Source organism: Hetaerina americana, unplaced genomic scaffold (genome assembly GCF_022747635.1).
Source record: "Hetaerina americana unplaced genomic scaffold, ioHetAmer1.1.p SCAF_35, whole genome shotgun sequence".
In the NCBI taxonomy this organism is placed as follows: domain Eukaryota; kingdom Metazoa; phylum Arthropoda; class Insecta; order Odonata; family Calopterygidae; genus Hetaerina; species Hetaerina americana.
In genome coordinates, this window is record NW_027286930.1 from 2,366,715 (window position 1) to 2,393,651 (window position 26,937).

At 35.6% G+C, this 26,937-nt stretch overlaps 2 protein-coding genes across 2 annotated transcripts in view; both read right to left on the reverse strand.

The window, feature by feature from the left end:
* bark (protein bark beetle) overlaps positions 1-2,209 on the reverse strand; it is a 98,629-nt gene extending 96,420 nt beyond the window's left edge. The window contains exon 1 of the mRNA XM_071589258.1: positions 1,730-2,209. Within this exon, the coding sequence (XP_071445359.1) occupies positions 1,730-2,122 (393 nt within the window). The 5' untranslated portion in view covers positions 2,123-2,209. The remainder of the gene's footprint in view (positions 1-1,729) is intronic.
* A 4,738-nt stretch (positions 2,210-6,947) lies between these two features.
* LOC139691429 (ATP-binding cassette sub-family C member 10) overlaps positions 6,948-26,937 on the reverse strand; it is a 46,200-nt gene continuing 26,210 nt past the window's right edge. The window contains exons 14-22 of the mRNA XM_071589241.1: positions 24,953-25,521; positions 23,408-23,540; positions 20,647-20,857; positions 20,061-20,230; positions 17,172-17,400; positions 13,451-13,642; positions 11,818-12,064; positions 9,731-9,870; positions 6,948-8,519 (exon numbers count right to left, since the gene is read on the reverse strand). Coding sequence (XP_071445342.1) covers positions 8,411-8,519; positions 9,731-9,870; positions 11,818-12,064; positions 13,451-13,642; positions 17,172-17,400; positions 20,061-20,230; positions 20,647-20,857; positions 23,408-23,540; positions 24,953-25,521 — 2,000 coding nt within the window. The 3' untranslated portion in view covers positions 6,948-8,410. The remainder of the gene's footprint in view (positions 8,520-9,730; positions 9,871-11,817; positions 12,065-13,450; positions 13,643-17,171; positions 17,401-20,060; positions 20,231-20,646; positions 20,858-23,407; positions 23,541-24,952; positions 25,522-26,937) is intronic.

Sequence of the window (26,937 nt, forward strand, 5' to 3'; positions counted from 1 at the left end):
TTTGTGATTAATATTTGTAATACCAAGTTCTTGGTACTTGACTAAATTCATCATTTAACTCGGTATTTCCTTAAGGGTTGTAAGCACAATTTTTGAACATTTATTATCATTTATCATATACCTTACACACCACTGCCGGGCGAATGCAGCTAACTTCATGGCGACTTGTATAATTTGAAATAAACTACATATACACAGCAGAGTTTGCCGCTCTTTCAACACCAATACCATAGGATGTCCATTCAATATCTCTTTTGGATCCATTATGGATTAACAAAATGTAAGTCACATTTTCCTGTCGTGGTTTAAGAATATTAGTGTGAATCGATGCTTAATTTATAATCTCCAATCCATCCCGAAGTTAAAGTGGATGCCCGATTCGTACGAGGGTCAACTTCAGTAATCCGTCGCGATTAACGTGGTGGAGGCTCACATATTTGGAATTACTTCACCAAGCTTCGCGGGAGCATCGGAATCTCCTTTTAGTCGCGATGGGTGTGTCCCCTAGGGAATGGTGAGCATTCGCCCGCATACATAAACAAGCTCCCTCTACAACGCTCCCACGGCAAACGCCCCTCCCCCCCTTCGCCACACCACAGCACCCCGCCCACAATTGCCTCACCCCTCCCCTCCTCAATTCCACTTGTTTGAATTTTAAGAGTCGGTTCGTTGAAAATTTTAAATTCCCATCGGCCGTTGGCGAATAGTCGTCCGGTCGGAATTCCTCCTCCCACTCCTTAAACGCCTGCGTGAACAAACCACTGGGGATCCCAACGTCCCCACGCCCTCGGCCCCTCCCCTTATGATAGGCGATCTACAACCCAACTGAGGAGGGTGCGTAAGAGAAAAAGTAAGAAAGGGTTGGTGGATTCCCCGGGAGGAAGGGTGGTTGAATTCGGACTGGGGAGTGAGGACGGAAGGGAGTAAACGGGGGCAACACCTGTTATCCGACTGACCTTCAGATTTTCAAATTTAAACTCCTATCCATCTTTTGTCCGTTGGGCGCGCTCGAGAAAAAGAAATGTGAGGAACTCGGATGTTTAAAACCTCGAGGGTAAGGGAGGTTTTAAAGGATTTTAAAACAGATAGCACGAGTTTACGCGACATTTAAATACGGCACTGAAAATTCTATCCTCAATAATTTGAGTTTAGAGTGAAGCCCTCGGATACCCACTAATACTAATATGGCATATCCTTGCAAAAAGCGGTAAAGTTCGCACATTTTCATTTTCCCCGACGGCAGCTGAAAAACTTTTGTTGATATGCAGATTAATATAGTTATCCAAATACCTTCGCCAACATAATCATCGCCGAGTTTTTTGCACAATTTTAAGCGATCATAGAATTTATGTATATATTAGTGGAGGGTCGGAGGCAACTCACACATCGTCGTCACTTATCTAATCCCGAGTTATTCTCTAAAGCAGTGAGAAAAAAATTACCCATTTATTCGGCCAAAATTCAGGTCTGACCTTACTTCACACGGCTAAATGAAAAACAAAACATCCCGCCAGCTCTCATCAGGTAAGAGTGCAATGCGAGATCGCACACCCTATTAAGTTAAATTATCAAAGAACTGTTGGAAAGGTGCGCACCATTAGCAAGGCAGTCAGGTAGCTGAGTGATGGAATGCATTAGGGCGTCTCGTATACCGTGTTACATTGCCTATACGATGAAGCATAATAACTCACTGGACGGGTCGATGGCTACCAACATTGCAGATACCTACCTGGATCAGAAGAACGCCTCTAACCGTGAGGCCAACGCCGCGTTGGAAACGAACAGTGACACCAGCGTCTATCCTCAGCTCTCCGGGCTTTTCCACCACGATATCTCCTCGCACCAGATATGGACTTCCATCTTTAGTCAGCCTCTGAGTACTGCTGATAGGACCTCCAGGAAGCACTGTACCGACCACGGAGGGAGCTGCAGACCAAGAGGGTTCTACAGTGGTGGGAGATCCAATAACACCAGGGTAAGAATCCACAGCAAAAGCAGAGGAGACCACTGTCAGAAGATATAGAAATGACACCCAGAGCGTCCTATAGGTTGACTGTCTCCTAAGCGACCTGAAGTCGCAAGTCCTGAAGTTGCTGGCAGGAAACGCTAGGAGAGCTTCCATGCCTCCGACTCCCTTGGACAATACACACAAAACAAATGAACCTAATAAGAGAGTTAATGTGGAAAAATACACCTTCAAAATCAATATGAAAGGGAGCGCTTCATTTAAACAAAAGTATCCTCGTTCACTTCATTTTTGCCACAGGAAATAATTTTCTCCCACAAAATCCTTCCTGGGAACGCTTAAGACGCAGACGAAAGTAATCCAATAGAAATGGTCTTGGACGAGCCTACAGGCGCTAGATCCATCTTTGAAAAATTGAGGATAAATCCTTCCTTCGGATAGTCAGCACTACTTCTACTACTACTACAGGAGATATCAACGCTTGGAAACCTCTCCTCCGGATCATTGAGTATCCTTTCAAACAACGCCGAATATATCCGATGGGTGGTAAAACGCACGTAGTCGCCCGAGAGAACCCCTCGGCGACCGAAAGAGTGTAGGAACAACTTCACTCCCAATGTCGCTCCTGTTGGCGTCCCTCGAGGGCTAACGATACTGACCGCAGCTTTGACTTCAGCGCAACTGACGCGAGACTTCTCCACGGCCCACTCTCTCATTTACCTCATCCCTTCCTGGTGCCTTCCCCTCCACTCCACTCGCTCCGCTCGGAGCTTTCTCCCCGAGCTCGGAACCTGGCTGGGGCGCTATCTGCCGGCGAATTTCTACATCCGATACACCTCACCGCTCGCGACGGTTTCTAAAGGTTTTAGGTCACGTGATCGGAGCGCTAAGTGGAAAGAGGGAGGCAGGTCACCCAGGTATGAACAACCGTGCCACCCCGCCGCCCCCGCCCCTCTCACAAACAGCGACGCCCCAGCGGTAATGCGGGGTGAAAGGTGATTGGTAGAGACCGTCGCCCTTGGTTACGCCTGACTCTGTAAACAGCAGCAGTGCAAAAGCAAGAGGCTATGCTATTTCTTGAAAGCCGTATTTCACAGAAGACATAATGCCTGGCCGTCTAAAATGAATGATAAATAAGAGAGCAAACGAATATACAAAATGGAAACTGAAGAAAAGTCATAATGCATATTGCCCTTCAAAATATTTTGGGCGAGGCAATATATATAGTCGAACGTCCTTCGTAAAAACGCTCCATTGTTCCCAGTTGGATTCCACGCAGGGATTCCTCGAAAGTTAATCAGATTTTCCAACAGCAAAATCAAAGTCAAACACCAGGAATTCTTTTCAACGTCAGCTTTATGCACTAGAAAATTCCCTGCAGATGATTTTTATCCATAGGTAAAATTAGAATTTGCCTGACTGGAATTGAGGAAATATGGAAATGTAACTAGGAAACTATTTAAAAAAACAATATTAAAAATTATCCATCCCCGTAAGGACGGTCTACAAGGGTAGAAGTAATCGAGATTACAATCATGAATATGGAAGCCATTTCATGAATCCAATCATGGAGTGTCAAGTACTTCTCTTTTTCTATTCGAAGAAGTTCTTCACCCTCAATGAAGCCAATATTCGTAATAGGCCGGCCGCCCTGCAGAGGGTCTAGTTTTACATGACCAAAACGCCCAACGCCCTTCACCTTAGTACCTATGTTTTGACATTTATTTAGGATACATTGCTGTTAGGCGATAAGCCTGGTGGCATTGACATGATATAACAAGAGCTATAAACTATGCAGTAGTCAGTCTTAAAACATATCATAGTGTCATTTAGTCATATAGTAGACTTACAAAAAAAATAAAAAATAAGAAAAAACAATATATTGTGATACAGCCATACACCTTCTGCCGTATTGCATTGAACAACCCCATCATATATACCTTTTACATTCACACCTAAATGATTTAATGCTTTAGGGTAAGGGCTTAAAGAGTTCATCAGGCAGCTGGTCCACTCTTTGATTCCCATATTTAGGAACGAAAACTTGGCGGTGTTTGTCTTTTGGGGCATGTATTTGATTTTAAGCGGGTGATCATTCCTGCCGAGATAACATGGCTTAAGACATCAGACAATTAATTCATTTTCACAATAAGTACAAATTATTATCATTCTTAAACGTTGCACTTAAATAATGAATTAATTCAATTTCGAGATTAAGTTTCAAACTACCCACTGAATAAAATAAAGAAAAACAAACTTGAAAAGATGTGATTAGGCACAGTTCATTCGTAACAAAATAATAGACATAATAGCCATTCGGGGACGGCATCATTCCAAAATACTCATTATCGTACATATGATAAATAACTAGTTTCAGCAAGATCGGCAAAGCCCTATTATCTAGGGAGGAAAGGCCATAGTTTTAAGATAGAGCCGCGAAGGCATTTCTCAAATACAGGAAAACATTCCTTTTTTAATCACGGGATTAAAGATTGGAATGCTCTTCCAAAAGTATTCCAGAGCCCTTCCCAAGAAGCTTTGGAACGTTCATGACTCGGCTAAGAAAAAATTGATGCATTATTTTTTATGAAAGTATGCGGTTATGTCTCGATATATATATATATATATATATATATATATATATATATATATATATATATATATATATATATATATATATATACCGGGATCCCAGTCCAGGAAATATTTTTGCATTCGTGATCTGCTGAATTTCGCCTTCCCCACCTCTCCTGTGTTCGTCCTTCATTTTTATATGGAAATTCACTTAATCTATTGCATGTAATAATGTATCAATAGGTCCTTTAAATTAATAATAATACATGGCATTATAAACGCAATGAAAATAATAATTCATAAAAGATAGACTGTACAAACCCTTATTAACTTATTAAGCGGGAAGAGAAATCCCCATCCTGAATCCACATTACAGCCAGTTCAAATTCTTGCAATGAATACAATTGCAAATAACAAGCGGTAAGAATTTCACAAAACTGATCCAGAGGTGAGGAAACGTTTACTGCAAAAATTGATGCACCCTGATGAATATGATTTGAATTGAATGCTATGATGCTCAGAACATTATATACATCTCACTTCTTTAGGGTATTAGCTAGCTAGCTTTCAGCGCTTTTCACTTGTATATTCCGCGATTGAATATCACCATAGAAATGGAAATGACTTTAGCTGCCACCTTCCGGAGAAAAAAGAAAACGTTTTGAATCCACGAAGATCGCGGTGTAAACAAATATCTTTGTGCCCATGTAGTAGCAATCCTTACCAGTGCTAGCACTAATCCAATGTTTTATAGTTAATCTTGCATGAAACTGATAAATAATATGGTTACAATCGATGTAGAAAGTTCCAAATACATAAACACGGTGGGTTCCGACGTTATAAAATAATTTATCTTTACTTAAAAATTGTGAGTGCAACAAATGGTCTTACTTTATAGCCGGCTCAAAATATCTATTTGCAGGCCTTCAAATTCGCTGATCTTAAAAATAAAGGTTATCTTAATTCAAATGAATACAAGAGTGCAGTTATTGCCCTTTTTGGCAAGAAACCATTTAAGGTACGTAGTGTAATCCTATAATTACCAATTGTATGGAGAATTGGTGCAGACTGCCCATCCATTTTACTTGCAAAGATCTAAATTTTGGCTTGTTTCGCTATCATAAAAATAGTCTGATATGAAGTGAAAAATTGTCCCGCAAAATAACCGAAATTTCATCTTGGTCAATAAATGCCTTGCAGGAAAATCATATTCCCGTAGTAATATTCAATCCCCTAGGTTAATAGTCAGCAATAAGTTGTAGTTTTGTCATTAATATCTAATTATGCAATAGGTAAAATAGCAGATATAATCTCTTAATTCATGTCAAAATTTGTAACAAAAATTGCCTGTACTTTTAAAGCAAGGGGAATGATCCTTGTTAAACCAAGTTTCTTTCTTGGTATTGATTTACCTGGAACTTTAACTAGTTAAGGGAATAGGACATGTTTAATCTCCTCAGGATGTTTTTAGTGTCCCTGGCAGTATTTCAAAGTATTTATGGACTCATGCTTTTGCACCATTTCATTTAGATTTGGTTTTAATTATCAATTAAAATTAGGTATTAATGAATGTTTTTTGATAGCATTAGCCATATGAAGCTATCAACAGCGCTTCCACTAACACCCAGCAACTCTTGATGGACAGCTTATAGATAGCACAATTGTACTGGTCACAATTGTAATGTCTTAGGTCACATTACATCCATATATTTTTCAGAGGGGCTTCTTTCTTCTGGAAAATATCACTAAATTGACTACATAGTTATGGTACAATAGAATTTTACAGGTAGGTAAAAGCATCCTATTTCACAATAATGTAGCCAATAGAGGGGATCACAAAACTAGTGACCATAATTCCAAAAACTCTCAGAGGTAATAATTGAAAAATAAAAGATTTGGTTTTCTTGAAAAAATACCCTATAATTTAGAGTGAAATTTCATTTAGGTATGTAGATGGAAATATTTTCCAATGACATTTATTCCACGATCCTAGGGCAAATACTTGGTCATATTTTATAAATTTTAGTGACTGAAATCAGACTATACATTAGCATTTGTCACCCACTTAATATTGCGGTCTGTTATGAGTGGAAACTGCATATGTTAATTGTTTCTTAAACTTTTGCCAAATGGCCAAAAAACTAAAAAACAATTGAACTACAGAGGATTATTGCCCCTACTCAAAGATACCTGGACCATTTGCATCCCCCTGAACAAAGTTAAAAACTGATATTTGAATTGACGGGATGACCTCCCAGATCAGTAATATCACATTACCAGGACTATAGCAGTCAGCAGGACTCAAGACAGAGAGGCATTCTATGTGACATCCTTCATACTTCTAAACCATTATTTAGTATAGGAAAAATATGAGTGCTTAATGTGAAATGAGCTATGAGTACTTAAATAATTGAAAAAATTAATTTTAATTTGAACTCTTATGACATATAATGGTATCATATCTGCATAATACTTAGTGCATATGATGTCATCACAAACTAATATTATTTACATTAGGTCAGTCGTCCTTCAATGACTATACAGCCCAAATCTTATTTCAATACCCATATGCATTCAGTACATATTTCAAGGAGTTTTGAATAATGGTTGTCGCACATACAAGTAACACAGCTAAGAAATTGTAAACCTTAAGTAGGAGAACCATTACTATTATTACTTTAATTAGCATTGAGACCATAGAGTTTCCTTGGTTAGTATAGATTTTTAGGACAAGTATGACTAAAACAGCTAACTATAAACATTTTGATGCAAAAGAAATGAATTAGTGAAAAAAATAATAAATATATTTATCGTTTTAAGGGAGAAAAAGATGCAATATTTGGGTGTGATAGGAGCAGAAAGTTAACAATGAAGGAGTTTACAGATTTAATGCAAAATAAAATGAAACAGAGTGAGAGAGAGCAGCACATTCACGAAGCATTTCTCCTAATTGACAGTGACAGTAAGTTCCCATCAGCAACCTTACAGCTTTCAAGATGGAATAATTTTTTGTATCTACTGAAGTAGAAAACCTCAAGCATACATATGAAAAGTAGTTTTGTGAAATCACCTAAAATATATGACATTGTTAAGAATTTAGAGTTTACAGGCAATGAATTTTTTGCCCTTGTTGGACTGAGCAACTTAATACTCTATTTTGCAAGGTAAAGGCTTTTTGGTGTTGGAAGACTTGAGAAAAGCCCAGAAGAATGCATTTCCTCATCTTAACACCCGAGTTATTGAGAAGGCTTTTGCTGTAGGAGGTATAAATGAAGATGGAAGAATAAGTTACAGAGAGTTTCATAATATGATGTCATATGGTTTAAAAAATTTCATTTAACTTTTACCAATATAGTAAAAATTAATTAACTAGGTGTTATCAAGTTGAATTTTCTATGATTATGCTATATGACAGTAGGAAAAAGAGAAAGTTTGTTAAACAGTTGAGGCTGCAATGCCAATTATACCTCCAAAACTAACAATTAAATCTTGAGAAAAGTACTATTTTCATCTGTTCATTTCTAAAGCATTATGCATTGAGAAAATCGATTATTGAAAATGTTTTAATGTATCCTCTCATAATACATTTAAAAAAAATAGACTACTTCATATATTTGTACAATGAATTGAGGATATTTTGTAATCTTCTCATGATTAATCTTGGGTTCCTTTCAAAATGTGAAATTTTGGCCTCTTTAAGTAATCTTAACACTGTCATAGTTAAAGCTATAAGCAGCTCACTCCAAGTGTATATGCAGTCAAAAATCTAATTTGTAAAACTGAAAAGCCATAAAGGATTTTCCTGGATGGAATCATAAATCACAATTTTCCAGGTTTGTATGATATACCAAATCTTTTTACAATAATTATTCACAGAAATTCTTGGTGGGCAATGTTGTAAAAGAATGAACTTTTATTTTGTAGAAGTTCATCTGGCGTGTCAAATTCCAAGACTTGTCCATTGCCCATCACCAAAACCCTAGAAGGAAAGAAATGGCTTTAAAAATTGACCAAGGTAAATTTGTCAACTAAATAGAGACAAAATTCCAATGGAAAAATTTCCTAATGAAAACATTATGCATTAAGATTTAAGTGATATTCACACTGAATAATTTCAACCAATCATTCAGAATGAAGACCACTTAAACAACGTACAAGTATGCATATATTTTATGACAAGTCCTCATTTAGAAGCCTGATTAAGAGAATCCATAAGTCTTAAAATGAGTGCAATAGGGACATCCAGGCATGGCACATGAACTAAGAAGACTAATTTGCAATGAATTGACATTGGCACACTAACTAGGAAAACTAAATGTCACTCTCTGTTTAAATTTGTCTTTTTTCATGAGGTAACTGAAAGGCCAAAAAGTAACAGGAGATATCTGGCCATAAATTAACCACAACATTGCACAATTATCATCTTTCATTCTATTTCCAAATTTCAAATCTATTTCTGCCTCTTTCAGTTTTACTACAAATCATATAAAAATACCTTATGTTAAAATTTACAAAATTGATGCCCTAGCCCTCATTATGACTTACCGAATATGAGAGTGGCAGGCACTGATTAAAAACCTGCAAATCAGTACACACTAATACATTCTATGGGCAATAGAGCCTAGCTCTCCAACCCCATCATTTACAGTCTCATCACATGGTTTTCTTACAGACAATGTGGTTAGGTTTCACTGGCTGACGGCTCTGGCAAGCAGGATTGTGTTTGCATGGTGCTAAGGACAAATTCTAGTGAGCCAAAGTCAAATAAGGGAGAAGGGGCAGGAAGAAGGCATACTTGCTAACTTTTGAACAAATCATTATGTATTCAAAGAACTGTGGGAGATGGCAAACAGTGACATTAACGGAGTCATCTGCTAATGTACATTAAAAAGCATAAGTTTCAAAGCATAAAAATCATTCGCCGACCAAGGGGAATGATTATCTACATTATGAAATTTATGTATTTTAAATCACTGCATCTTTTCCTTTTTGAAAAGGCTAAGGTAGCCTAATTACAGATGCTATTGGGACAAAAATATTTTAACAAGAGATGATTTTCTCTAGGAGAATGTTTAGAAGATATAATTAGATGAGTATAATATATGCTATGGGAACGTAAAAGCCTCTCCTCTTTTATACTTTTAGTACAATACATGATGTTAATAGATATCTAGGAGCAAATCAACCCACCTATCGGAGTCCAACACAGTTGATACTCTGTGGGCAATAGTCAAAACAGTGCTTTGGCAGAAAGCTGAACGGATTGTACGTTGAATATGGCGATCTGTCTCCTGGTCAACATTAGCTGTAGCCTCATCAATGCACAGAATCTAAACATGTGGTCAAGTGGGAAGAAAAGACAGCTTAGTGTGCACCCAAACAAAAAAATTTGTAACACAAGCTATTTCATGCACAAAAATATAATTAGCACTTCCTCCGCAAACAATGTTTGTTTTGCATGGAAAAGAATTATCACTGATTGAATCAAATTCAAAACAAATTGAATGATTATTCAATTTGTTTTGAAGAGCCAAATAAACCTAAACCTACCAGAGATAAAAATTTTGATTTTTCAATCAAAGTATTTCCCATTGACATTTAGATTATTTTATTTCAGACTTTAAAAAATTATGCATAGTCTTTCATCTAATAATAATTAATCTTCAACCTTCACGGTGATGAAATTTCAAGCATTATTTGCAGTCATATGATAATAACCGTAGTGTATTTAATGGAGAGAGACCGACTGACTCGGAATGTAGAATTTAACTGGGGTTAAAGAAGGATAAAAAATATGTAATCAGGATGAATGGACAATGAAATTAAATCAATTAGCATGAAATCATCAAGCCTTTCTTGGAGTTAAATGTGAATTATAAATATCCTAACTAACAAGAAAGTTGATGCATTTTTCTTGAAGATGCATTGATTGCCTGGCTATGAACTATATGTGAAAATAATCCCAAATTAATATCCATACTAAAAAGAAAGACTCATACTTTTCCACAGATTTTATCATGCGGTACAAAGCGTTTCACCGACTTGCGGCATCATCAGGTACAAATTTGCAAAACAGACAGAGCAAGAATATATACCCTCAGGACAGAGTGGGGGCAGGGAGGGTTGGAAGAATTTGAGAGGGGTGGGGGCTTGCAGGTGCGTTGATGGATTGTTTTGACCATTTCCAGGCTAGTTTCTCGGAGAGGAGTGGGGAGGGGTATGGGAATAATTGCTCATTACAAAGTGTCGTGTTGGGGTTTACCAAGTGCCTTCTAATCTCTAATTGCTCGAGAGCGTCCATTTTTAATCCTTTTGGGAGTGTGTGTAATATCTCTGGGACAAAGTCACTGCTGTGGTTGAATTCTAGTAAATGCTTGGCGAAGAGAGAGTTGTTATTCTGATTAGTGTGACACCTAGCGTGTTCTTTGACTCGTAACTTGATATTCCTGCCGGTCTGACCGACATAAACGCTGTTGCAATCCTCGCATTTCAGTTTATAAATGCCTGATTTGAGAAGGCTATCCTGGGTGTCTTTTCCATTGGCTAGAAGTTTGAAGAGGGTTATGGGTGGGTAGAAGGCTGCTTTGAGTGAGGTGGGTAGGCAGTTGGAAATCCTATATGAAAGATCTCTCAGAAATGGGATCGAGCACCACTTAAAATCTTTTGATACTGCGGGCTGTGATACGAAAATGCTTTTTATGGCCATTACTTTTTGTTTTTTCCGTAGTAATGTGTCAACTAGTTTGGGGTTGAAACCATTGATGGTCGAGGAAGTTGATGGTGCCGTTGATGTCTTTTTCCATGGAAAAAGACGTCAACGGCACCTTTCTTTTTCCATCATCGGCCCTTTTTCTTTTTCCATCAACGCACCTGCGAGCCCCACCCCTCTCAAATCCTTCCAACCCTCCCCGCCCCACTCTGTCCTGAGGGTATATATTCTTGCTCTGTCTGTTTTGCAAATTTGTACCTGATGATGCTGCAAGTCTGTGAAATGCGTTGTACCGTATAATAAAATCTGTGGAAAAGTATGAGTCTTTCTTTTTAGTATGGATATTAAATACTTCCACGAAGTGAAGCCTGAAACAATAGAATATATCCAAATTAATTTGTTAGATAAAAATATTTCCTTAAAACTTAATATTTTCCTTCCAAATAGGTAGCATCACACCCAGTGAAAATTCTGTTCTGGTACCTATCATTTCATGATATAATACATCCCAAGAAATGCACCCACGAGATATATTAACTGACAAGTCCTCGTACTTGAAAGCCAATACCTTTGCATTGTGGAGAAGAGCTCGTGCCAAGCAGAAGAGCTGGCACTGCCCAGCAGAGAAAGTTGCTTCGCTTGAATTCACTTGTGCTGTGAGACCTCCCATCCTACGCACTACAGCCCCTAAATGGCACTTTTGAAGGGCTGCCCACAGCTCAGCATCTGTATAAGTGCTGCCCCCTGGGTCTAAATTTTCCCTCACCGTTCCCGAGAAAAGAAATGGGTCTTGAGGGATGATAGCAATTCTTGACCTGCAGGGAAAATAAGGCACTATTAAATGATCTATAATAAAGGAATGATATATATTAAAGGAACTATAAAATCGTGAACCCTCTTAGTGCTGTGTCCTGGGAGCAGTACTAGCAATAAGTGCAGAACAACTCAATCAAATGTATCATCTGAAGGCAAAAAATTTTTTAAAGTCATAAGATATTCATAAGCAGTTTTTTTATTGTATATCAACTGAATAAGGTAATCTTTATGAATGAATTTTACATTGTCTTACAGAATAACTGTAATTGTTTTTGTCCACTGATCATGAACTTATGTTTATGCTTACATTTGAGCCAATATATCGACCCAGACAACTAAAAGGGTTAACACATACTGTAAAGTAATGAGAATGAGAGGGAATATGTTCTCTTCAGAACAAATAATATGATCAAACATGAAATTGTTTAGTAGCAAATATTTTCTTTGATTATTTATCTTATGTTTATTCAGATAAAATTTAGTAACTGAAAAAAACAGCTTAAGTGAGTATGTGGTAACCCAAAGTTACTGAGAATCAATCCTGGGTCCTTGTCAGTGGAAGAATCTTCTAACCATTAGGCTACCCCGTTATACTACGACAGCAATGATATTTTTATCATGTATTTCATGGGTGAGATACAAATGAATCAATTCAGAGGTAGTGGTGTTTTGAGGTGTGCAAGGTGTAGAATATGTCAACACCTGGAAGTTCATGCATCATTTTCATATGATCTAATGTTATAATCTACAATTTATGATGGACAAAAAAAGCAAGATTGTCAAAGTCATTAAAAATTTATAACCCTCAAATTCAACAAGTGCAACATACCATATTTGACAGCATATAAGATGCACTAAGGGTACACAAGAAAAAAGTTTTAACAACCTACATGGAAGCATGACACCCCACCAACTTAATTTTTGGGTAATTTTTTAAAAAAAACATAATTCCACTTCTTAAGAAGAGCACAAACTGTTTCGCAATGATCAGTTGTGAAAAAATATGACCAAGCTCTCACTCTCACCTCTTCCAACATTGCAGAAACAAGCAACACAATATTAACATCACATAATAGCTATGAGTTTAATTATAACAATCCCAACTAAAAAATTCTTCAATTGAATAGTAAAAATAATATATATAATGTTCTAAATATGACAAAGACAAAATAGGTAGTACTGACAATCTGGGATAAAAATAATATTCAGTATTGAACATTAACCCATAGAGTTTGAACCCTAAATATAATATGCAGGTAATTTTTTAAATTATAACTATGGAAATAAAGTTCTGTCTTATATATTTCAAATATGATACTTCAAAATTTAAGAGGGAGACTGAGATTTCTATTAATTTATAAACACATCACGCATAGAACTCCTACCTGAGATCAGATAGTTTGATGAATGCAATATTTACAGTATCTACAAAAATATCACCCTCAGAAAGCTCTGTGAGTCGAAAAAGTGCAGTAAATAGACTACTTTTTCCAGCTCCAGTGCGACCAACTATACCAATTTTCTCAGCTGGTCTAGTTTGGAATGACACACCTTTGAGTGAAGGAGGTATATTCTCCCTGGAAGAGAAATAATAAAAAAATTAAAAATGTTATTAATCAACTTGCCCATGTTTTCCAAACAGACAACATCGTCAATATATGTACAATATGTCATAGCAATATGACAACTATGAACTGAGATTACCAATTCTCAATAACTCCTCCATGAATATTTAGGAATGGATATTGATGCTGCATCAATAAAACTACTCTAAATTTTCTAACATATCTCAATACTTATCCAAATATTAATTACCATGAAACACCATCTAAAACACCAGCAAGTTTAATTTTAGTATCAAATTTCAAGAACTACTTTGCTCATATGTAGATATGAGGGTAATCCCAGAAGTAACTGACCCAACAAAGAATACACAAAAATTTTGGAAAAAAATGTATTTATTTTTCAACATAATCTCCTTTCAGCTCTATACACTTTTCGAATATTTAGGAATGGATATTGATGCTGCATCAATAAAACTACTCTAAATTTTCTAACATATCTCAATACTTATCCAAATATTAATTACCATGAAACACCATCTAAAACACCAGCAAGTTTAATTTTAGTATCAAATTTCGAGAACTACTTTGCTCACATGTAGATATGAGGGTAATCCCAGAAGTAACTGACCCAACAAAGAATACACAAAAATTTTGGAAAAAAAATGTATTTATTTTTCAACATAATCTCCTTTCAGCTCTATACACTTTTCCCAGTGATGTTCAATTTGTTTGATACCCTTTTTATAACAAGAACTGTCTTGCTCCTGAAAATAGCAATTAACTACCCCAACTAACATCACTTCTTCACAGTCGGAAAATCTTCGACCACCGAGCCATATTTTCAATTTTACGAACAGAAAATAATCCAAGGGGCTAAATCTAGCTAATACCGCGCATGAGGTAGCAATTCAAACTTTTAACTCATGAATTTTGGCCTTAACAATAACGGATTTATGAGCTGGTGCATTGTCTTGATGAAACAACACTTTCTCCTTAGCCAAATGCAGCCGCTTTCGCTTGATTTCTTCGCTCAAAGGTTGCAATAAGTTTGCATAATACTCCCCGTTGATAGTTTTTCCTTTTTCGAGATAGTCAATGAAAATTATCCCAGGCACATCCCAAAAAACCGACGCCATGACCTTGCCTGTAGATGAACCGGTCTTCTCCTTTGGAACCAGTCCTCCCTTTTGAATCCATTGTTTTGATTGTTATTTTGTCTCGGGTGTGAAGTAATAGATCCATGTTTCATCTATGGTTTTGAAACGGCACAAAAATTCTGCTTTATTGCGATGAAATTTTGCTAAACACTCCATAGAAACATCTTCACAACACTAGTTTTGCTTGAGGGTGAGCAAACGCAGCACCCATCTTGCACACAGCTTTCTCATGTCCAAATTTTCAGTTAATATGTGATGTACGGCACTTTTTGAAATGCCTACATTGTCTGCTGACTCACGCACTTTAAGTCCACGAGCATCCAGTATCACTTGTAGATTTTCTTCACTGTTTTTGGAGTTTTCACCTCATTTGGTCTACCAAAGCGATGCTCGTCTTGACAGCTCATACGGCCTCGTTTTAACTCTGCTACCCAATATTTTACTGTTGTAAACAAAGGAGCAGGCTCACCCAGAGTAGAATCCAGTTCAGCTTTTATATTGGTTGAGCTGAGGCCTTTCAAATATAAGTATTGTATCACATGATGATAACTAATTTTCTCCATTTTCTCAAATTCACTAAAAAGGTTGACTATTGATGGCTGCCAAACAAATACTAAACAATGTAGCATCTTCAAACTTGAAACATACGCTGTATAGATTGTATACTTACTAATTCAGTGATATTTTTCAAACAACTACTGCCATCTCTAGGTCAGGCCGTGTACTTCTGGGGCTTCCCATGTATAAAGGAAGGAATGCTAAAATTTTATAATCTAATACAAACATATGATTCTACTTCAATGGTAAAACTGACAGGAAGGAAAATAAACAAGGAAGTGCTTGATATGACATGGAAGGAGAGAGGATTGCTGGAAGAAATCCAAAGGAAGCAGAAAAAATGGATACAAAAGATTATATTTGATGATGGGATGTTGAAAAACGTGATAGAGAGGAGAATGTTAGGCAAACGAGACAGGGAGGAATAGGACAGGGATGTTGGACGGTATGAAGGGAGGAAGGAAATATACAGAGCTGAAGAGGGGCATATTGTAATGGTGGATGCCAGGTAATGTTTTGTTAAGAGAGATAAGAGAATTGTTGCTGTACTTCTATATAGTCTTTGTCCAACCTAAACCTACCCTACAGAGTAGAATGTGAACCCTTAGATGATTAAGGTTCCGCTATATCAGCTTCCTAATTTGCCTTAAAAAGCTCGAGGTACCGATATATCGCCTCTAATTTTAATCTAGTTAAAAAATTGTTATTTAACGAGAATTAAGCATTCACCTGTGTTGAACTGAAAATGATATGTTTGTTTGTTTATTCTTTCAAAATGGGAGTGCATTTTATATATTATTTATTTCACATTAACAAGACTGATTGTAAGTATCTTTTTCCATCTGTCAGACACAGCTAATCAGCCATGAATTGTCATCCAAAATTTTACTTCTCTTTATGTCTGTAGGTTTCACTATCTCTTTCATTCTCTTCCTTTGTTTTGTATAAACTGCTTGCTGTCACTTCTACCATAATATTATCTTTCATAGTCTGATACTTGATGTGAGACAGAAGGCTAGCCGAAATTTTCCTTTCTTTTTTTTGCAAAAAAACAGAAAAATTGAACCAAAACAAAAAATAGGAAAACCTTTAGCAATATTTACCTAACAAGAAACATCATCGCTGGGGGGTTAAATTCTGGATTATGTGCAATTGTGTCAAGTTATTGCCTTGCGTTCCTCATGTACAGAGGAGCCAAGTGCAAAACAGACAAAGCTGAAATACGAGAGCATGGATTGGGATATACTGTGGTAATGAAACTTTTGCAAAGTGAGAATTATATTCAAAGGAGTTATCATGAATTTGTTGACAATTTCTTTGCATGTATTCTACTTGTTCGAAAACTTAACTCTCTTGGAACCAATATAACTGGTACTATGAGACAAAATAGGAAATTTCTTTTAGAAAATTTCAGAAAGAAATTTTTAGTAGGGCAGACATTATACTGTCCGTCGGGACCTGTTATTGCCTGTGGTTTGCAGGAGAAACAATCTCAAAAATGGTCTGTTCCTCTTCTCTTAAATGGAGCAACCACAATAGATGAGGAAATAAAGTGTAATATATGTGGGAATGGTAAAATTATGCAGAAATGAGAATTAATTTGCCATTATAATAAATTTATTGGGGGGATTGACACTTCTGATATGAGGTTATATACTTATATGGATGAAAAAAGAGCGTAAAATACTGAAAGATATAATATACCCTAATCATTACACATATCGCATTATCAGTAATTATCAATTATCCTCAGGTAACTTCCACTCTGAATCCTCAACGTTATGTTCTGTAATCATCAATAAAGTTTATTTATTCATTTATTTTACCTGTACTTGAGCACAACATTATTGAAGATGATGGCTCCTTGAAAGGGCCACACATATGGACAGGCAATGCACTGCCCATCTTTTGTTTCCTCAGGCTGCACAGTGTCAATGTATTGGTATAATCTTTCCACTGCCACCATTTCTCGTTCCGTTTCAACAAAGGCATTAACAACACCACCAAGCAGACCACTTACAGAGAGTGCATAAGAAATGGCCAATCCAACAAGGCCTATGGGAAAAAATACACAGGTTATTAGTTTCTGAAATCACATTCAAATAGGTTAACGGTAAATTTGATAATAATGAAGCAGCAGAAAGTAAATTAAATCTTGCTCCATGCAATGTAATGAAATTGTGTATTAATACACAGCACAACTTCACTTAACGAGCACCTTGCATTTTGAGTAATTTGCTTAATAAGTGACTAAAAGAGGGAGATTCCTGGAATGATTGCATGTTGGCTGCTTCAGTTTGTGTTTAACAATTGCTCTGCTAGCATCTTAGTGTTGTCACTGATCACTAATTTTTCCAAACTTGTGTTCAGACATATTATTTGTGATTTTTTTGAGCAAAGTTTGATAATACTTTGGGCATATCCCTGAAGAATAGCCACACGAAGACAGGCATAAATAAATAAAAAAAAACCAGAAAATGTAAAGTGAAACCATTGAAAAGTAGAGAACGAGGTGTGAGAGTGGCTGATTTAGAATGCACATATAATTGGTCAACATCAACGATTCCCACTATCCTCAAGAAAAAGGACAACATTAAGGAGATAAGTAGATGCTTCAAAGGGAATGACAAGAATTCAGTTACATATTCTCAATGATCTTGAAATATTACTTTTCAAATGGATAAACCACACACAATTGAATGGTGATACAATAAACGAGTACATCCTCTGTGAGAAGGCAAAAGTAATTTTCATTGTCCTCAGTAAGAAAATGTCAGGATCTCAATGACTTCAAGGAAAAAGAAGTATTTCAGGGAACCCACTGGGCGTTCGAGAAATTTTAGAAAAATACTGGCATCCACAGCATTGTGAGGCATGGTGAAACAGTGAACTCTAATTCAAAAGCAGCATAGAACTTCATTGCTGATTTCCAGAAGCTCTTAGATTCTGAGGGTTACCTGCTGCTACTGGTTTTTAATTGTGTCAAGAAGAGTTTTTTCTGTAAAAAGATGCTGGAGTGAACCTACATAACAGCAGAGAAGAATACAATACCCTTGAAAGAATATCCTTTCCTGCTTCCTTCAAATATCTCCTAAAAACCCTCTCTCCTCCCTCACCATGCCTAGTACTTCTTTGTTTGTTTTACTTTCTATCCATTTCACCTTTACCACACCCATTTATCAAAAGGCTCCATTCTATGCCAATCATTTTGTTACAATAACTGTTTCCACGCTGTACAAAACCAACCTCAACATCCAAGTTTTCATTGGTCTTTTCAAAACATTTTCACTCAACATACTGGTCATCAACACTGAAGTAATGGAATATCTATAAAATACAAAGTAACTCCATTCCCTTTTGAGCCATGGGACTTAGACAAATCCATAAGACGAACTGAGATATAAATCCATAATATTTACAGCAGAAACTCAACATATTGAGATGTTGAAATAGTGTAATGTCTGATTTTTTGACATCCCTGTCAACAATTTCCTCCTCCTAGCAAAAGCTTCTTTGCCAAATACAATTTTTCTTATGATGTCCTAACTACCATACTTTGACCAACTTGGTATCAATTTTTGCCTTCCTATTTTTATATTTAACTAACTTTCCTCTTTCTCAAAAGCCTGATTACCTTCATATTGTTTACATTAATTTTCATCTCATATCTATCACACTGATTTTTTAATGCACTCAGTAATGGTTGCAACCCTGTGGCTGAATGGCAAACCAGAGCTTGATCATTGGCAAATTTTCTGTATTCCCCACCAACTTTCATTCTATCTTCAGTTATTTCCATTCCTTTTTTGACAATTCACCCTGTATACACAGAACAGCATGGGTGATAATGGACACCCCTGTCTTATTCCTCTCCCAAAACTGCCCATTTGAACTCTCCATCAGCTAGATGTCCTTGCACAGTCTGAGACATGTACTGGTTGTGGATGAATTGCCGATCTCTTCAATATACTCCTATCTATTCTGATATTTTCATTAATTCTAACCGATTTACTACATCAAACATCTTCTCAAAATGAAATTAACAAATACATTGTTTATACTCAGTGCTCCTTGGTGGTTCTGTTGGTGACCTTATTACTGCTTTGGCATCACCCACACTTCTCCCCCTTCCAGAACCCAAACTTTTAATCTCTCAAAGTAATCATTTGCCTTCCTCTCCATTCTCTTATTGATGATTCTAATTATCACCATAGCTGTGTGTGAAATCAAACTTATTGTTCTATAGCTGTTACATGTTTACAGTACTTTTTCATTTTTTGGGATGGAAAATAATCTAAAGAAATCCTCCAATATGGTTCCTCCCAAAAATGCTATGAATTAGTCAATAAAAATTTTTCCTTCCACTTTTTCTAAAACTCTTAAGCAGCATGATGCCATATTATACTATGATGAAGATATATAATCATAAAAATACTGAAATTAACCTTTTTTGGAGATTATGCATGCATCAACATTCGAAAAAATTTGTCAGTATTACTTGCTTCATATTGGTTATTGGGAGTATCTAGGGTACAGAGATATCAGGGAATTGAGTATTCCATCTTTTGCATTTAATCAAATGAGCATAGGGAATAACATTTCACACAATATTTTTTGGAGTACCATAGACAATGACCATTTTTCTCATGACATCTCCAATGTAACAAGAAGTGACGAGTTTTATGAAAGAGGGCACAGCATTTCAATTCACCCACCTGGATTTGCAACACTAAACTGATGTTGAATGACTGCTATCAACCCAACACCACTGATAATCACCACACCAATAAACTGAATACGCAAGCTTAACCATTGTCCTGCAGCTTGGCTGGCCAGCTGTGCTTTCTGATTGGCTTCAAGATACTCTTCATTTTCAAGTTTAAATCTATAAAAACAAAATATAGCAACAGCTAATTTGACAGGCAGCTAGCAACAATTACCACATTTTATTGCATTCATCCTCTCTTGTAGATAATATAACACAGCCAAACAACCATTGTGATCTACCTGATTATTGGCGATTTTTTTCCTACATTTAATTCATAATTAATTTGAGCCTATCAATCGTCTAATGATTAAAATACTCAATATACTATGATAATATACATTTTATAAATGCATGTATGCTTGTTCTTCCAAATAAATAGCCTCTGCATTTTCACCAGATGCAAAAAAAAAATTTAATGCAAAATTCTGAAAAGCATCATTTTCAAAAAGAATATTTTGTTCCAATAGTTTCATTGAGTAATGAAATATTCCAAGTAATCAAGCACAGTGAATGATGAGAAAATAATGAAATACCTGGACACTGCTCGATAAGCTCGTATTGTTTGTAGCCCTTGCAAAGTTTCATTGAAATGGCTGTATAGTGGTGAAAGAGTTACACTAGAGAGTCGTTTCAATTCTCTTGAGGTCTTCCTGTAGTGATTTTGAAGCCAGTAATATAATGGGATGAGAGGAAGCAAAATCAGTATCAGCCACGGAATCCCATAAACAGTGACTAACACTGCACCTATTTCAAAACAAGGGACAAATTACATTGAAAAATCTTCTCTCATTCACATGATTTCATAATTGCTACATATTTAATGTGACATTATAATTCTATTTTTCAGAAATCTAACACATAATTCATATATTTCAACATAGAATTAATGTATATATTCTACTGTTTCAGCCTTCACTTCATATCATAGAAATATTTATTATCTATACTAAAAAGCCTTAGTACTTTTCCACAGATTTAGACGTGGAAAAAAATATAATTTGTTGAAAAGTACAGTCTTTTTAGTATGGAGAGAATTAATGGATTTGAAAAACAGAATATATGAACCTTGTGATCATATAATAAATTACCAAAAGAAATCATTTGTTATCACATACACCACAAAATCTTGCCTGTTGACCTATATATGTTTCACAAAAAACCAGTGCAAATTTAGGTCACACTTTCTTGATGAGTTTTTTTACAATCATCACAATATAATTTAAAACTAGGTATTCATCATTATGAGCAAGTAATAACTTATGCAACATACTCCAAAACTGAGGAATTATCAAAACTGGCAATGCTCATAATTAAACAGATTGCACCGCGACTGAATAACTTCATCAGATAAAATCGAAAGCACACAAAAACAATATCAAAATCAAACATTTAAGCATATTTATTTGCTTGTTATTACCAACTTCTCTTTTTCTCAACTCATAAAGACATACATATAACAGAATTGCATTTGCTGACTGAACAATCTTACTAATTTAATAAATATAAAGGTATATCTTAAGAATCCTACTGAAGTTTTCTAATATTGTTATGTCAATCCCATTAGCATTTCACCTCATTCTAAAATCCTTCTGTCACATAGGACTGGGTCACTTGGTCAACTAAATGTGGTTTATACCACTTTCAACTTCATTTTTAGCAGAAGGAATGTCTTTTGCCAATTTTGAGCTGTTTAATACCAGGTTAGATAATGAATGATCACATTGAGATTAAGTACCTATATTATCTATGAACTTATGATATGACGTAACTGTTCAGTTAATATTTTCTGTAGGTCAACATAGATATTATGAATCTACACTTTAAGTGAAGCATAGCATAAATTTGGTTCATGGCTTCAGGAGCCATTACTAACTTTGGGGGTAGAAATACCCTGTTTACAGAGCTATCAAGAAAAAGTGACCTGCATATATCATGAAGTACCTCTGCAAAGTGATATCTGCAGAATTTATAAATGGTGAACTGCATGAGCACTACACTGAGATATTAAAAACTCTATTATGATGCATAGTGTTTAATAATCTTCATAAATGCATTCAGTGTGTTTCAATTAAAACTGTGAAATACAAAAATGTTTGCCTGTTATATACTCACTAAAATGAAAAAGGCCCATAGTGGGTAAACACAATAACCCAAAAACAATTGGAAAAACACATGAAAATTAAAACAATGGGCACAGAATTAAATTATACTACCTAAGTTCAACCCAAAAGCTTTATATTTAAATAAGGTAACATATTTTATCCATTAAAATTATAATGCTATAAAATGATGCAATGCTTGATAATAAAATGATTACTATCAAACTGTAGCGTATTAATTCAAGGTTAACCAATAGTTTAGTCTACCAAATTTGCATTTGAATACATGGATAATATCATATAGTAAATATACAAAATATTGACTTATAAATTTGTTATGAACAAGAACAACGATTGAATAATTAATATCCCAGATAAAATACTGACATATATGTAGAAAGCAAATGGTAACTATGGCCATATGAATATTATTGGAAGAATCAACCCCAGCCTTACTTTTACGAATGGGCAAAGGATATGGTGAGGGAAATTAGAGAGAGGGGAAAAAATAAATTCAAATAAAATAAAAATAAAATAAAATGAGAGGGGGGGTTAGAACAGAAAATGATTAAACCAAAATAAGAAAGCAAAAAACACTCTGGCTAAGGTGTACTAGAGAGCACTAACCCTTACCCTTATTAAGCACTCACCAGAAAGGGCTTGTGAGCGTTTTTTCATATCATATTTGGGTTTAATCATTTTCTGTTCTAAGCCCCCTATATCATTTTATTTGAATTATTTATTTTTTTCCCTCTCTAATTTCCCTCACCATATCCTTTGCCCATTTGTAAGAGTACCACTGGGGTTGATTCTTCCCATAACTGAAATATATGTACATGGATTTGATCAAAAGGACCTATTTATGACATAGTTTTTAGAGATTCAAAGAATAAGAACTAAGACTATAAATACTGACTTTAAAGTGCATATAAAATTTGCATGGGGGCACAGTAAATCTTTTTTCCACACTTTACACTTTCATATTTTGATGACACTGACAGCATACAACTAACAAATCATTAAGTTATTCACAACTGAAGTAAAGCTGAGTGGTTAAGTGGAGCACAAAAAAAAATCTTGCTCCTTCATTACAGTGCCAATTGCTCCCAGCGCTAGAACATACCTAAAGCATAACATTTAAAGATGCAGCACACACAAACAAATTCACAAGCACTTAGCAATTGTCTCTACTTACCAACAACACTGAAAAGCTGGGCAAACAGGATGTTCATGATGAAGGGAAGAGAGTCATCAATTGTATATGTGTCTGAAGAGAAGCGGTTGAGGATTCGGCCCAGAGGAGATAGGTCAAAAAATACAACCTTGGCCTGAAATGTAATGATTTTCAATTACTTAGCAAGTTAACATTTGTACACTAGAATCCACTTTCTATTTTACCATTCATATAATGAAAATGAAATTTTTCTCATAAAAAATTGACAGAATCAAGAAACTATTATTTAACCAGTACTATGCACATGAAGTTTAAATAAACGAGTGCATATTTCATAATTTATTGAGGAGAGTGAAGCACTTTCCACTATAGCATCGAAATTAAGCAAACTAATCTCAACAATACTTATCTCTTATTACTTGAAAATAAAATGATAAGAATTTGAGTAAACGCCATAGCCACTATTACTGGATATTTTTTACAGATAAATATTTTCTATTAATCAGGGAATATGCAGAACACTGTATATGACCAATTATTTTTAAATAGACTACTTTCCAAGGTAAAAATATAAAAATTTTTTTAGGACCTAGGATGGAGTTTATGTATTAATACGAGGGTCATCCGGAAAGTAGTACCCGTTCGTGCCGCATGAAGTGCTGACGACGCGAGTAGCCGCTGGACGAGGTCAGATAGCTTCAGTGGCTTGTCTGCCTTCTCTGAGCCAAGTTGCGTGACGCTAGCATTGCCTGTGTTGTTTCTGTGATTGTTTACAATGTTTAAAAAAATTGAGAACGCCGCCAGTTGTGAAGTGAGGGCAGTGATTAAATTCCTCAATGCAAGAAACGTTCGCCCATGTGATATTCATCGCCAATTAAAGGAGGTGTATGGAGACAATGTAATGGACGAGTCGTCTGTTCGGCGGTGGTGTCGCAACTTCAACATGGGGAGGGGGAACACACACGACGATGAGCGTTCGGAGAGACCGTCTGTCATTACAGACCAACTGGTGAGCTCAGTTGACGAATTCGTGAGGAACGATCGGCGCGTCACAATTGATGACATCTGTGAGCATTTTCCCAATGTTTCTCGAACAATTGTTCATGAAATTGTTAAACACCATCTGCATTATGCAAAAATTTGTGCAAGATGGGTCCCTCGCGTATCTCAATGAGCTGGCGGCGAAGGACTATGCAGCAGGAATGCAGAAACTTGTCACACGTTATGACAAATGCCTTAATTTGCTTGGAGATTATGTTGAGAAGTAGTTTAAAGTATCCTCTTTCAAATAAAATTTTTTATGTTTGTTAATATTTACTTTTGTGTCTTTATTTCACGAACGGGTACTACTTTCCGGATGACCCTCGTATGTACATTTTTGAATTTGTTTTGGAGATAATAGGTTTGGATCATAATCATCTCTCCAGAGAACAACTTCAGAATAAAATGTCTCAAATATTGCAGAATCCAATGGTAACTTAGTAACAGGAATATCTGAGAAGAATTATACATATATATAAAATAGGCATAACTGTAATCACATTTTGTTGGCAATGTATCGCTCACCTTAATAACAGTATCCAAAAGGAGAGAATGCATATTCTTAGCAGCACAGATCCCACCGTACGCAAACAAAAATGCACGAAGAAGGGTAAAAACACTGTTGAGAAAAACAATGCTCCCATAAACTGACAAATAGAACTCAGTCTCATCACTATAATACTCTGAAGAATTTGAAGGGCTACTGAACATCACACTATTTCCATGATAACCATTTATTCCATCAAATTCCGAAGCATTTAAATTGGACGAATTAGATGATGCTAAATGTGTTACCCAATACGACAACCACCAATCAGCAGTGTTACGAGTAACTTGCATAAGGAGCATTGACAGAATGATGGACACAGCAAGAATTTGCCCTACAGCAAACCAATAGTTTGCATATATGCTGAGCTTAACGGATCCTGTCTCTTTTTCCTCTCCTTGGCTCAAAATACTGCTCGTTATTGAGAGATCATCTCCATCTCTTCCAATTCTGCTGATTTTTCTTTTGACCGGCAGGTATTCGTCATCTAGAGATTCCATTTGAGCAGTTATTTCATCAATGTCTGACAGGATATCACCAGGTTTACCTACACAGTTGATATCGATAAAATATAAGTTCATTAAAATATTATTCCAGGAAAATGATAGGTTTATAAGGTTCATTACATATGCATTTTCCCTTTCTCTTAAAGTTTTAAAATTTATTTTATACGTATTGCACTTCATAAAATTACAGATGACAAGCGACCAACCATGGTGATGAATCAAGTGATTTATGATACATATTTGTCCATTATTTGCCTATTTGTACTAGTATTTAATTACTATTATACCAAAGACTCTTAAATATTAATTAGCTTAACTTTACAAATGGATTAATAAAATTAAACTCTAATATTGAGTTGAACACAATGGTCTGCCATATCAAGAATATAAATTGGATGGCCAAAAGTGTGTATAATTACATATTATTCAGTCACATAAAAGTCTCGAGTTGCAGGCCACGTGGAGATAACTTCTAGTAAACGTAAGTCAGTTACTTGCAGTGGATTAAACAGCAATATTATACAAAAAGTATTTCTTAGTATTTGATTAACTTTCAAAGTAAATATCACCATTTTATACAAATGAACAATATTTTATGATAAAATTAACAAAATGATCATGTATGAAGCTTATTCACATGAAATATCAATAATTAAAACATGAAAAATGCTAAGAGAGCAGAGTGGAGTCCCAAATCATAATCCAGTGGGTATACACTAATACAATTGGCAGATAAAATTAGACTAATCCAAATCCTTCAATGTACATTCCAGAAGGTAGAGAAAAAGGGAATAAGAGGCTTAACAAAGGAAAAGAGTCATGGAGGTAGCGACAATGCCAACACAGCATACTTTCTACAAAAAACACTTAGAATGTGTGCTACATTATTTATTGTGACATTGAAATGAATAAGATGGAACTTTTATAAAATTGTTTAAATCATATAAACTGCAGAGAACATTACTTTACGCTAAGTTGCTTTCCTTACCTTCTTAAGAAGCCCATGACACACATAAAACATTATCTGGAGATTATTTCTTTCTATGCTGTGTTTTCCCTAAAATTTGGATATTCTTTTGGATATGTACTGATATTTATATGAGACAGGATAAATTGATATTTTGCTGCCTTTCGGAAAGCACTCAATTAATTCAGTATGATAAAAAATAGCAATTGATTTGTGTACATCCTCCTGTATTCTTTTCAACATGAATGCAATACAAATGGCCCATTCAATTCGATGAGATTTTTATAAACAATATTTGTATAAATTTATAGAATACTCTTTAAGTACATATCTTCATATCCATTACACAATCTCACTAATACATAGAGAGAGATTTAATGGATTCATGACATATATCATTATGGAAATGTATGCTCCAAATATGTTTCATTGAGGCCTGAATTTTCCTCGATTCAATTAAGAGTTAATTAAGGAGTGAACATTAAGTTGA